Source organism: Microchirus variegatus (genome assembly GCF_963457635.1).
Source record: "Microchirus variegatus genome assembly, chromosome: 3".
Taxonomy (NCBI): domain Eukaryota; kingdom Metazoa; phylum Chordata; class Actinopteri; order Pleuronectiformes; family Soleidae; genus Microchirus; species Microchirus variegatus.
Genome location: NC_139804.1, coordinates 33,462,853 through 33,477,115, shown reverse-complemented (window position 1 = coordinate 33,477,115; position 14,263 = coordinate 33,462,853). Strand labels below are relative to the sequence as shown.

Below are 14,263 nucleotides of genomic sequence, written 5' to 3'. Positions count from 1 at the left end.
CAAATGATTATTTATAGTCTACTAATCATCGACTATTTTTTTTCGATTAGTCGACTAATCGGATCACATGTAGATTGAATGTATAACACACAGTTTTTTGCAGCTGCTCTTATATATCAATCATTAGCTTTCAGGTTGAAGTGTTTAAGGTATATGCTAACTAAAAATGAAGACAATTAAGATGATAGCTCATAAAACCTTTAATGAAATATGCTTGTAGCAACAAACATAAAGTGCAAACAGCTGAGTAAACGGATAAGGCACTGTTCTAACTTTACAGAAAACACATGAAATATGTGTGCTAAGGCTAATGAATCAAATCGTCGTCTGATGTTAACGTTTACAGCTATCAATATGAATAAGTAGTAAGTTAGCGCTCTGTTTACGCTTATGTTAGCAGCTAACTAGCCCGTTAGCTTGCCGAGATGACGGCCCCTCTTCATCGTCGTTGTCAGCCACAACGTGCTTCCTTTACAGCTGCTCGTGCATCAGAATGCTAGCTGACGCTAACGCTAACTAGTAGAAGCAGGTGCTGATGAGGAATTTCCTGCTGTGGGTTTAATTCCCCCCAAGAAAACTATTTAACTTCTATATTTTGTTTATAATGCGAGTTATTTACAGTGCAATGTGTAGTTTTTTTTCAAAGTTATTTACAGTATTTTATTTTTTCTATTTATATATATTGTCTTATAATGTGGGTTCTTTACAATGTAATGTTTATTTTTACTAAGTTTGTAAAGGTTTTTTAAAAAAAAAGTTATTTACAGTATTTTATTGTTCTTTACATTTATATTTTCACATACTTTATTTATTTCTCCGTTCCTACAACAATATAAGGAGAAAATTTGAATTTTTCTGGCATATTTACGAATGGTAATTAATCGTGATTAATCCACAGCTACCCTGTGATTAATTTGATTAAAAATCTTAATCTTTTGACAGCCCTAGTTAAAATATGCAACATTCGTGCCACCCCTCGAAATTGCTTCTTTGCATATGTTGCATGTCGCAGTCTTACTGGGGGGAGCATCCAGTGTGAAATACTGCCAAACCGCCAACATGATGTGCTAAAGTTAGCTCCTTAGCTAACGTCAGCTGATCAACTCTTATTCGTGCCACTAAAACAGCAGCTGCCGGTGGTAGCACAGTGCAACTGTTTTAAGAGCGACGAAGAAGAACTGTATCAGAGCTAACGGCGCTAACCAGTAAACGGATTCCTATTTCTAATAAGTTACGTGGTATTGGATCGGTGCCTGGACTCCAGGACTCGCCGATACCAAGAAAAGGCACCAATTTCAGACAAAGTGAGTTCTTTTCAGACTTCACCACCCAACAGGCCTTGTGGAGCTGAACTCTCAGCTGCCATTAGACAATTCAACTCAATCTCCTGGCACCTGACGTTCCCAACCAAAGACATGAGGACAAATACAAAAAAGTAAAAGCAAGAAAAGAACAACATCTCAAACTGACTAAAAAGCCAAACAGAAAAAAAAAGGTTTTAGGGGGAAGATTTAAAAAAAGGAAGCGAGTTGGCCTGCCTGATGTGTAAAAAGACAACTCATTCCACCGTTTCGGTTTGTCTTAGGGACGACCAACAATGACTGATCTGCTGACCTGTTTAATAATAATTAAAATCATTTAAAAATCAATCTGAAAATGAACTTTTTTTCAAATTGCGTGACGATGACATAAAAAAATATATGTATTAAAAAACTTAAATACTTCAGTTGCTCAAATGTTGTCCTCACCCCAATCATTTACTAAACGCACATAAACGGAATACTATGAACAACCCTCTGATGATGACGTCAGTGTGATGACTTGGAAGAGTTTCAGTGACTCAGACTCACACTGTTGAACACCCTCATCACATATGTTTATATAAATGGAGAATGTGTTTGTTTCATTTCATTTCACTAAACTTTGTGAAAACATCACATTACTTGAGCTGTTTTGTTTCACAGATGAGGATGAACTCCACCTGTGTGTCTTATTTCATATTGGCAGCTTACTTTGACACTGGTCTCTTTAAATATGTGATCTTCCTGACTGTGCTGTGTCTCTATGTGTTGATCCTTGTTGCTAACATACTGCTGATTGTAGTTATCTGTATGAACAGAAGTCTTCATGAGCCCATGTACCTGTTTCTGTGCAGCATGTCTGTAAATGAACTGTATGGTAGTACAAGCTTGTTTCCATTACTGCTGCTTCATACTCTCTCTCACACCATCTCTTTTTCCCTTTGTTTCCTCCAGATCTACTGTGGTCACACTAATATTTGTGTTGGATTGTTAAATTTAACCAGCATGTCCTACGACCGTTACCTCGCCATCTGTCACCCTCTGCAGTACAACACACATATGACATCTAAAAAAGTGGCTGTGCTCATTGCTCTGTCTTGGTTGTGTCCTCTCCTTGAGATTGTCATTCTGATATCACTGACGTTGTCTCTACAGCTGTGTGGAAATGTCATCCACAAAGTTTACTGTGATAACTTTTCTGTGGTCAAACTTTCATGCTCTGACACCAGTGTCAACAACATATACGGCCTTGTGTTCACGGCGATCGCCATCGTCGTCCCGTTCGGCCTTATTCTGATAACATATGTGAGGATTTTAAAAGTCTGTTTCTCTGGTTGTAAACAGACGAGACAGAAAGCAATCAGCACCTGCACACCTCACGTGGCCTCACTGCTCAACTTCTCATTTGGGGTTTGTTTTGAAGTTCTGCAGAGCAGGTTTGATATGAGCGGTGTCCCTAATATTCTGAGAATATTTTTATCTTTATATTTTCTTGCATGTCAGCCGCTGTTCAACCCTCTGATTTACGGACTTAAGCTGTCAAAAATACGCAACATGTACTTCCATCCCACCACATGAACCTCTTCAGTGTAACATCTGTCCCTAAAACTCTTATTTTTGGCTGTCCACATATCTTTAGTTATTTTTCCTTGTCCAAGTAAGCTTTGTTGAGGTAGCATACAAATGTTTGTTTTATTGATTATCTTACAGAAAGAGACTCACACGGTTGATAATTGTAGTGTCTCCCATGTGCACAGGAAAAATTATTTTGCCAAGAGGTGCTGTACAGAATACAGAATGAAAGACTCAAGTCCAGAGCTATGATACCATTATCGTGTGCCGTAAGAAACCTCTTTAAAATGAGGGAATGAACGATGTTAGATAAAAACACAATACATTATGTTGATAATAAATAATATATTTATTTCCAGACTAGATTTGTTGTGTTGTTGTAGATGACAACCAACACGCTCAGTCACAGAACTGTTGCCTACCGGACCTTCTGCCACTACTTATTTAGTGACTGCATTTAGTGGGTTGTAGTCGTCATGAGAAGGGCCATGCATTGAGATTTGCATGAGGCTGTTTAGGGCTGTCAAAATTACTAAAAAATGACGTTTGAAAAAACACAAATATTCGAATATCTGTATTTGCGCATGATATCAATGACGCGCGCATCTGGGGTGCGCTGCATCCGCTGCATCTGGGGGCTTTAAATCAGCCAGACTGTCAGGTGATGACAGCATGACGTCAATAACAGGACGAACTAATACAACCAGACAAAACTACTTGAAGATGTAGTTTATTGAAGTTTAAACATATTTCACAACATATTACCTACACAAAAATAAGTAAATGAACTAATGACCAAGAGCGCAGATCTCTCTTGCTCGCTCGCTCTCTCTCTCTCTCTCTGCGTATACTGGTTTACAGGGTTTCCCCCAGAAAACCTGCTAAGCCCAGTGGTCCCTCTCGGGTTCACCGGCGGCCCAAGGCGTTTTTGTAAAAAAAAAAAATTAAACGACACCAAGTTTCGCTTTTGCGCAGAGACTTTCCAGCGTTTAATAGTTGCTGTTCCACAGTGTACTCGCTCTGTTTCGACCGCCGAATTATCGGTGCATCCCTAAATATAACCTCTTTATTGACAAGAACGATGTAACCGTAATAATGACGCACTTGATAGTGTGACTTGGGTTTCAATCGGCACCAGGACATGCGTGCGCTGCGCCGATTACATGGGGCCGCATGCGCTCTTGTTCCCCGGTATAGAAAAAGCCGAGGTGTATTAAAAAAATCTATTTTAAATAAGTAAACAAGCAACGCTAAGCCTGGCGGGGCTTCATTCAGTGATTGAAACAAACATGTCAACATTAATGAAATGTTTACATGCAGTGCGGGCGCGCAAAGCAGACAGACGCGCCGCGGCTCAAGCGGCGCACAGTGAGAGAGGAGCAGTCTCTGCGTCTCACTGAACAACACAAACATGAGCGTGCAGCCGTTTACCTTTTCACATTAGTATTTCACACCGACCGCGAACCCGTTCTGGTTCACAGAAAGCGTTAAAAACTTAAACCGAAAAATTTAGTCAGTCAAAATTCTCTTTCGTACCGTGGTCGTCCCGAGAGAGAACATTGATCGTCCCGATGACAATTAATTACGTCCCCGGGACGACGGGACGGTGTTAATTTTAATCCCTGCCTACTGTACATGCACGCCATGACCTTGTCCTACATCTCATACTGTTTGACAGTTTGGACACGCTAACGTTTCCTCTTGTGCTAACAAGGGCTGATAATCAGGATCGTGAACTTCTCCAGCAGAACTCTGCACACTAATAACATCAGTTGTAAAACACCTGTGCTGTAACTGGGCACCGACTACACACTCACTCTGTGTTTGAGTTGCTTTTGGGGGATGTTAGAGATAAAGAAAATCCAGAATTATTTTCTTTTCTGTGCCACCGCTTTCCCTCTGTCATTTTTGACCGGTGCTGACCCTTACACTTTGACCCGAGTGTGATGTCTTCACGTAAGCTAGTGGAAAAATAATAATTCAACATACTTTAAACACGTGTGGTTTTCACACATGAATTCTGACAGAACTGAACTCTCAGCTCCCATTGGACAATTCAACAGGACGTCTCAACCTTCCGGCCCTGATGTTCCAAACTCAGACATGAGGAAAAATACAAAAAAGTAAAAGCAAGAAAAGACAGTGAAATGGTAAAAAAATCAACATCTCAAATTGAGTAAAAAGCCAAAGAGAAAAAAATGTTTTAAAGGTGAAGTAAGTAGTTTATAGTGCCATCTAGAGGAGAGGCTGAAATTCACAACAAAGAACTGCTCCTCTGCTCACCCCCTCCCTTCCCTGAGCGCTACGGTATCCTCAGCCGGTCAAATGACGTCCTCGTCGTCTTTCTCCGTGTCAGCAGATGAGGTTCGTGAGGTGAGGGAGAGGGCGAGCTACCACGGCCGTAGCAGACGAAGCGGAGAGAGAGGAGGCGGGACTTCCAGTTCTACAAGTAAAGAGACGCTTGATTTGTTCTCTCACGTTTGTCCTTACAGGCTCCCGTAGAAACATGGCGTCGTGGCAATGCAGTAGCGGCCCGCGACCATTTCATTTTACATGACATTTTGAAACACTATGAAAATGAAACAAAGAATATTATACAGCGACTAGACAATGCAGGAGCACATAATATGTATAAAAAGTGGATTTTGCATCATATAAACCCATAAATACTACACATTGTCCCTTGAAGAGAGGACTTAAAAACAGGAAGTGAGTTGGTCTGCCTGACGTGTAAAAAAGGCAACTCACTCCACTGTTTAGAGTTCACCTCTAAGCTTTGTCTCCTTTGTCTTAGGGACGACCAACAATGACTGATCTGCCGACCTGAGAGAGCATGAGGGAGCGTACGTCTGAAGCTGGTCGGACAAATACTGTGGGGCAAGACCATGAAGACATTTAAAAATAAATAAAATCATTTGAAAATCAAGCTGAAAATGAACTTGTTTTTCATAACGTACAAGGATGAAAAAAACTTGAATACTTCAGTTGATCAAATGTTGTCCCCACCCCTAACATTTACTAAACGCACATAAACAGAATACTATGACCAACCCTCTGATGATGACATCAGTGTGATGACTTATAGAAGAGTTGCAGTGACTCAGACTCACACTTTTGAACACCCTCATCACATAGGTTTATATAAATGAAGAATGTGTTCCTTTCATTTAATTTCACTAAGTTTTGTGAAAATGTCACATTACTTCAGCTGATCCTTTGAACAATTGTTTTTGTTTCACAGATGAAGATGAACTCCACCTGTGTGTCTTATTTCATATTGACAGCTTACTTTGACACTGGTCTCTTTAAATATGTGATCTTCCTGACTGTGCTGTGTTTCTATGTGTTGATCCTTGTTGCTAACATACTGCTGATTGTGGTTATCTGTATGAACAGAAGTCTTCATGAGCCCATGTACCTGTTTCTGTGCAGCCTGTCTGTAAATGAACTGTATGGTAGTGCAAGCGTGTTTCCGTTACTGCTGCTTCATTCTCTCTCCGATGTTCACACCATCTCTTTTTCTTTTTGTTTCCTGCAGATCTACTGTGGTCACACTTATGCTTGTGTTGGATTGTTAAATTTAACCAGCATGTCCTACGACCGATACCTCGCCATCTGTCACCCTCTGCAGTACAACACACATATGACATCTAAAAAAGTGGCTGTGCTCATTGCTCTGTCTTGGTTGTGTCCTCTCCTTGAGATTGTCATTCTGATATCACTGACGTTGTCTCTACAGTTGTGTGGAAATGTCATCCACAAAGTTTACTGTGATAACTTTTCTGTGGTCAAACTTTCATGCTCTGACACCAGTGTCAACAACATATACGGCCTTGTGTTAACGGCGTTCGCCATCGTCGTCCCGTTCGGCCTTATTCTGATAACGTATGTGAGGATTTTAAAAGTCTGTTTCTTTGGTTGTAAACAGACGAGACAGAAAGCAATCAGCACCTGCACACCTCACGTGGCCTCACTGCTCAACTTCTCATTTGGGGTTTGTTTTGAAGTTCTGCAGAGCAGGTTTGATATGAGCGGCGTCCCTAATATTCTGAGAATATTTTTATCTTTATATTTTCTTGCATGTCAGCCGCTGTTCAACCCTCTGATTTACGGACTTAAGCTGTCAAAAATACGCAACATGTACTTCCAGCCCACCTCATGACCCTCTTCAGTGTAACATCTGGCTTCCTGCTGCTGCCATGTCCATAAAACTCTTATTTTTGGCTGTCCACATATCTTTAGTTATTTTTCCTTGTCCAAGTAAGCTCTGTTGAGGTAGCATGCAAATGTTTGTTTTATTGATTATCTTACAGAAAGAGACTCCCACAGTTGATAATTGCAGTCTCTCCAATGTGCACAGGGAACATCATTTTGCCAAGAGGAGCTGTACAGAATACAGAATGCAAGACTCAAGTCCAGAGCTATGACACCATTATCGTGTGCCGTAAGAAACATCTTTAAAATGAGGGAATGAACAATGTTAGAGTAACCAGCAACACACACCAGGTAGCCCTACTGTACATGCACACCATGACCTTGTCCTACATCTCATACTGTTTGACAGTGTGGACACGCTAACGTTTCCTCTTGTGCTAACAAGGGCTGATAATCAGGATCATGAACTTCTCCAGCAGAACTCGGTACACTAATAACATCAGTTGTAAAACACCTGTGCTGTAACTGGGCACCGACTACACCCTCACTCTGTGTTTGAGTTGCTTTTGGGGGATGTTAGAGATAAAGAAAATCCAGAATCATTTTCTTTTCTGTGCCACCGTTTTCCCTCTGTCGTTTTTGACCAGTGCTGACCCTTACACTTTGACCTGAGTGTGATGTCATCACGTAAGCTAGTGGAAAGTAATAATTCAACATACTTTAAAAGGAACCCCAGCTATAAGACTTGTAGTTCTTAAAAGATAAATGTTAGTATCAGTTATAATAAATTGATATAAAAAACCTTCTTGATGTCTTTGTTTTTATAAAATTTGTAAAAATAGTTTAACTCGTAGGTCGCCATTGTTGTTAACGTCGCAATGCACTCTGGGTAGTGACGTATAAAGGTTGTACTGGGGGCTTCGGGACCCTGTTGTGACTGTTCAGCATAAACATGTCATCTGTTCAGCCTTTTCAATTTGAACCCGAGCGAAACATACAGGAGGAGGACAGCACTGACAATGTTTCACAAAACGAGCATGAAAATGAAGCGCAAGAAAGACGGGATGAGGCGAGAGTGGGACAAAACCTGTGGTGTACGTGCGGCAACTGTGTCTCCATATATGGATATACAGTGAAGCGGCGACTGCAGACGCGGGTTGTCTGCTCAGGAGAGCATCCAGCGTCTCGTGTCTCTGCCGCTTTTTAACGCGAATTTCACTCGCTTCAGGCGGGCGTTTAGGCTCCTTATGTGGGAGAATTGTCGGACAGGCATTTGGTTTAAGTCTCCGTTTGTATCCACTCGCTCCGGTGAGGTCTTTTAGCAGCTGTGGTCGACTAAAAGCCTCAAATGCTTCTGGCAAAAAATGTCGAGAACACAGCCGTGGATCTTTAGGAAGTTGTGTCCTTCCACAGGCATCTTCCCACTCCTTTATCCTCTTCTTGTCAGTGGGAAAGCTGTGTAAACTCACAGCACTTCCCTTGTTGCCTTTCGATAAAAGCCAATCGAAAGTCGACCACAGCTGCTAAAAGTCCTCACCGGAGCGGGTGGATACAAACGGAGACTTAAATCAAATGCCTGTCCGACAATTCTCCCACATAAGGAGCCTAAACGCCCGCGTGAAGCGAGTGAAATTCGCGTTAAAAAGCGGCAGAGACAAGAGACGCTGGATGCTCTCCTGAGCAGACAACCCGCGTCTGCAGTCGCCGCTTCACTGTATATCCATATATGGAGACGCAGTTGCCGCACGTATACCACAGGTTTTGTCCCACTCTCGCCTCATCCCGTCTTTCTTGCGCTTCATTTTCATGCTCGTTTTGTGAAACATTGTCAGTGCTGTCCTCCTCCTGTATGTTTCGCTCGGGTTCAAATTGAAAAGGCTGAACAGATGACATGTTTATGCTGAACAGTCACAACAGGGTCCCGAAGCCCCCAGTACAACCTTTATACGTCACTACCCAGAGTGCATTGCGACGTTTACAACAATGGCGACTACGAGTTAAACTATTTTTCACAAATTTTATAAAAACGAAGACATCAAGAAGGTTTTTTATATCAATTTATTATTACTGATACTAACATTTATCTTTTAAGAACTACAAGTCTTATAGCCGGGGTTCCTTTTAAACACGTGTGGTTTTCACACATAGGTGTGAAATCTGACAGAGCTGAACTCTCAGCTCCCATTGGACAATTCAACAGGACGTCTCAACCTTCCGGCCCTGATGTTCCAAACCTCAGACATGAGGAAATAAACAAAAAAGTAAAGGCAAGAAAAGACAGTAAAATGGTAAAAAGCCAAAGAGAAAAAAATGTTTTAAGAGAGGACTGTAAAACAGGAAGTGAGTTGGCCTGCCTGATGTGTAAAAAAGGCAACTCACTCCACTGTTTAGAGTTCACCTATAAGCTTTGTCTCCTTTAGATAGATAGATAGATAGATAGATAGATAGATACTTTATTCATCTCACAGAGAAATTCACAGTTCAGCAGCTCCAGAATATGTTACAAGATAGAAACATAAGAGGCATGCAATTATATGTACAGTCTAAATATAAACTGAAACATATGTTTAAAAAGAAAAAATCAAAAAGATATAAAAAATATAAAGACGTTAAAAAGAATGAGATGAACATGTACATGTGTGCGTGCGTGTATGTGTCATGTATGAAGTAGATTGAAGAGTCTGATGGCATGGGGGAGGAATGATCTCCTCAGTCTTTCTGTGGAACATGTGTGCTTGCGTGTATATGTCATGTATGATGCAGATTGAAGAGTCTGATGGCATGGGGGAGGAATGATCTCCTCAGTCTATCTGTGGAGCAGGACATTGACAGCAGTCTGTCACTGAAGCTGCTCCTCTGTTTGTGTATGGTGCTGTGTAGTGGATGGTGTGGATTGTCTATGATGGACAGGAGCCTGTTGAGTGTGCGTCGCTCAGCTATGGATGTCAGACTGTCCAGTTCTGTGCCCACGACAGAGCCTGCTTTCCTTATTAGTTTGTCCAGGCGTGAAGCGTCCTTCTTCTTTAGGCTGCCCCCCCAGCACACCACTGAGTACAGGAGGGCACTCGCTACCACAGACTGGTAGAAGGTCTGTAGCAGCTTCCTGCAGACGTTGAAGGATGCCAGCCTTCTGAGGAAGTACAAACGACTCTGTCCTTTCCTGCACAGAGCATCTGTGTTGGTGGTCCAGTCCAGCCTGTCATCCAGCTGTACTCCCAGGTATTTGTAGGTGTGCACCACCTCCACACAGTCCCCCTTGATGAGAACTGGTTCTGGGTGCACCCTGGATCTCCGGAAATCTACAACCATCTCCCTGGTCTTGGTGGTGTTTAGGAGCAGATGATTGGTGTCACACCATTTGACAAAGTCCTGGATGAGCTCCCTGTACTCATCCTCCTTTCCGCTCTTGATACAGCCAACAATGGCTGTGTCGTCCGCAAATCTCTGCACATGGCAGAGCTCTGAGTTGTGCTGAAAGTCAGATGTGTACAGGGTAAACAAGACAGGAGAGAGCACAGTCCCCTGTGGCGCCCCCGTGTTGCTGACCACCGTGTCAGACCTGCATTCCCCCAGTCTCACATACTGGGGTCAGCCGGTCAGGTAGTCACTTATCCAGGAAACTAGGTGTGAGCCCACTCCCATCCCAGACAGCTTGTCCCTCAGGAGCAGAGGCTGGATGGTGTTGAAGGCGCTGGAGAAATCCAAAAATGTAATTCTCACAGCACCGTTGCCTCTGTCCAGGTGAGAGAGAGATCGGTGTAGCAGGAAGATGATGGCATCTTCCACTCCCACCTTTTCCCGGTAAGCAAACTGTAGGGGGTCAAGGGCGTGGCAGGTCTGTGGCCTGAGGTGATGAAGCACCAGTCTTTCCATGGTCTTCATCACGTGCGACGTCAGGGCCACAGGTCTGAAGTCGTTCATCTCTCCAGGATGGGGTTTCTTTGGGACTGGGATGATGCACGATGTCTTCCACTGCTGGGGGACCTTCCCCAGTCCCAGGCTCAGGTTGAAGATGTGCTGAAGCGGGTGACCCAGTTCCCGCGCGCAGGCCTTCAGTAGTCGAGGCGACACTCCATCTGGACCTGCAGCTTTGTTAGGGCGCAGCCTCCTCAGCTCTCCATATACCTGAGCTGCTGTGATCGTTGGTGGTGTGGTGGGGGGTTGGGAGTTGTCCTCATCTGTGTTTGTGGAGGCTTGTGTGAGTTGGGGGGTGAGGTGATGGGTGAGGGCAGCTGCATTCAGATGTGTGAATGGGATGGGGTGATCAAACCTGTTAAAGAACTGGTTTAACTGGTTTGCCCTTCCCACATCGCTCTCCATGGGGGTTTTTCTCTTGGAGCTGCAGCCAGTGATTGTCTTCATGCCCTCCCACACCTCCCTCATGTTGTTTTCCTGCATCTTTTGTTCTATCTTCCTCCTGTATTGCTCCTTCGCCTCTCTGAGCTGGACTCTGAGTTCCTTCTGTATCCGCTTGAGCTCCTGGGTGTCACCATCCTTGAAGGCCCTCTTTTTCTGGTTCAGAAGACCCTTGATGTTGCTTGTAATCCAGGGCTTGTTGTTAGCAAAGCAGCGTACAGTTCTTACTGGAACAACAACGTCCATACAGAAGTTGATATACTCAGTTGTGCAGTCAACCACCGCCTCAATGTTCTCATTGTGGGATCCATGCAAAGCATCCCAGTCTGTGGTCTCAAAGCAGTCCTGTAGGGCCAGTTCAGCCTCCGGAGACCACTTTCTGAATGATTTTCTTTGTCTTAGGGACGACCAACAATGACTGATCTGCCGACCTGAGAGAGCATGAGGGAGCGTACGGCTGAAGCTGGTCGGACAAATACTGTGGGGCAAGACCATGAAGACATTTAAAAATAAATTAAATCATTTAAAAATCAATCTGAAAATGAACTTGTCTTTCATAACATGCGAGGATGACTGTATATGAAATTGTTAAAGAAAAAAAATGAAACACTTTAGTTGATCAAATGTTGTCCCCACCTCAAACATCAACTAAAGGCACATAAACAGAATACTATGAACAACCCACTGATGATGACGTCAGTGTGATGACTTATAGAAGAGTTGTAGTGGCTCAGACTCACAGTTAAACATCCTCATCACATGTTTATATAAACGGAGAATGCGTTTGTTTCCTTTTATTTCACTAAGTTTTGTGAAAATGTCACATTACTTCAGCTGATCCTTTGAACAATTGTTTTTGTTTCACAGATGAAGATGAACTCCACCTGTGTGTCTTATTTCATATTGGCAGCTTACTTTGACACTGGTCTGTTTAAATATGTGATTTTCCTGACTGTGCTGTGTTTCTATGTGTTGATCCTTGTTGCTAACATACTGCTGATTGTAGTTATCTGTATGAACAGAAGTCTTCATGAGCCCATGTACCTGTTTCTGTGCAGCCTGTCTGTAAATGAACTGTATGGTAGTGCAAGCGTGTTTCCGTTACTGCTGCTTCATTCTCTCTCCGATGTTCACACCATCTCTTTTTCTCTTTGTTTCCTGCAGATCTACTGTGGTCACACTTATGCTGCTGTTGGACTGTTAAATTTAACCAGCATGTCCTACGACCGTTACCTCGCTATCTGTCACCCTCTGCAGTACAACACACATATGACATCTAAAAAGGTGGCTGTGCTCATTGCTCTGTCTTGGTTGTGTCCTCTCATTGAGATTGTCATTCTGATATCACTGACGTTGTCTCTACAGCTGTGTGGAAATGTCATCCACAAAGTTTACTGTAATAACTTTTCTGTGGTCAAACTTTCATGCTCTGACACCAGTGTCAACAACATATACGGCCTTGTGTTAACGGCGATCGCCGTCGTCGTCCCGTTCGGCCTTATTCTGATAACGTATGTGAGGATTTTAAAAGTCTGTTTCTCTGGTTGTAAACAGACGAGACAGAAAGCAATCAGCACCTGCACACCTCACGTGGCCTCACTGCTCAACTTCTCATTTGGGGTTTGTTTTGAAGTTCTGCAGAGCAGGTTTGATATGAGCGGCGTCCCTAATATTCTGAGAATATTTTTATCTTTATATTTTCTGGCATGTCAGCCGCTGTTCAACCCTCTGATTTACGGACTTAAGCTGTCAAAAATACGCAACATGTACTTCCATCCCACCTCATGACCCTCTTCAGTGTAACATCTGGCTTCCTGTTGCTGCCATGTCCATAAAACTCTTATTTTTGGCTGTCCACATATATTTGGTTATTTTTCCTTGTCCAAGTAAGCTTTGTTGAGGTAGCATGCAACTGTTTGTTTTATTGATTATCTTACAGAAAGAGACTCCCACAGTTGATAATTGCAGTCTCTCCCATGTGCACAGGGAACATCATTTTGCCAAGAGGTGCTGTACAGATGTTAGAGATAAAGAAAATCCAGAATTATTTTCTTTTCTGTGCCACCGTTTTCCCTCTGTCGTTTTTGACCAGTGCTGACCCTTACACTTTGACCTGAGTGTGATGTCATCACGTAAGCTAGTGGCAAGTAATAATTCAACATACTTTAAAAGGAACCCCGGCTATAAGACTTGTAGTTCTTAAAAGATAAATATTAATATCAGTTATAATAAATTGATATAAAAAACCTTCTTGATGTCTTTGTTTTTATAAAATTTGTAAAAGTAGTTTAACTCGTAGGTCGCCATTGTTGTTAACGTCGCAATGCACTCTGGGTAGTGACGTATAAAGGTTGTACTGGGGGCTTCGGGACCCTGTTGTGACTGTTCAGCATAAACATGTCATCTGTTCAGCCTTTTCAATTTGAACCCGAGCGAAACATACAGGAGGAGGACAGCACTGACAATGTTTCACAAAAGGAGCATCAAAATGAAGCGCAAGAAAGACGGGATGAGGCGAGAGTGGGACAAAACCTGTGGTGTACGTGCGGCAACTGTGTCTCCATATATGGATATACAGTGAAGCGGCGACTGCAGACGCGGGTTGTCTGCTCAGGAGAGCATCCAGCGTCTCTTGTCTCTTCTGCTTTTTAACGCGAATTTCACTCGCTTCACGCGGGCGTTTAGGCTCCTTATGTGGGAGAATTGTCGGACAGGCATTTGGTTTAAGTCTCCGTTTGTATCCACCCGCTCCGGTGAGGTCTTTTAGCAGCTGTGGTCGACTAAAAGCCTCAAATGCTTCTGGCGAAAAATGTCGAGAACACAGCCGTGGATCTTTAGGAAGTTGTGTCCTTCCACAGGCATCTTCCCACTCCTTTATC

General features: G+C 42.9%; 4 protein-coding genes across 4 annotated transcripts in view; 3 read left to right on the top strand and 1 right to left on the bottom strand.

Annotated features, from left to right (window-relative positions):
- LOC310925119 (olfactory receptor 10A3-like) overlaps positions 1-14,263 on the bottom strand; it is a gene marked incomplete at both ends in the record, with an annotated part of 51,226 nt that overhangs the window by 2,543 nt on the left and 34,420 nt on the right. The gene's annotated exons all lie outside the window — the stretch shown is intronic.
- LOC310924567 (olfactory receptor 10A3-like) lies at positions 1,971-2,879 on the top strand (the record flags this gene model as incomplete). The annotated part of the gene is made up of 1 exon (XM_083886349.1): positions 1,971-2,879. One exon carries the CDS (start codon positions 1,971-1,973, stop codon positions 2,877-2,879), a length of 909 nt encoding a protein of 302 aa, XP_083742475.1.
- On the top strand, positions 6,115-7,035 carry LOC310924566 (olfactory receptor 10A3-like; the record flags this gene model as incomplete). The annotated part of the gene is made up of 1 exon (XM_083886348.1): positions 6,115-7,035. One exon carries the CDS (start codon positions 6,115-6,117, stop codon positions 7,033-7,035), a length of 921 nt encoding a protein of 306 aa, XP_083742474.1.
- Positions 12,252-13,172, top strand: LOC310924565 (olfactory receptor 10A3-like; the record flags this gene model as incomplete). The annotated part of the gene is made up of 1 exon (XM_083886347.1): positions 12,252-13,172. One exon carries the CDS (start codon positions 12,252-12,254, stop codon positions 13,170-13,172), a length of 921 nt encoding a protein of 306 aa, XP_083742473.1.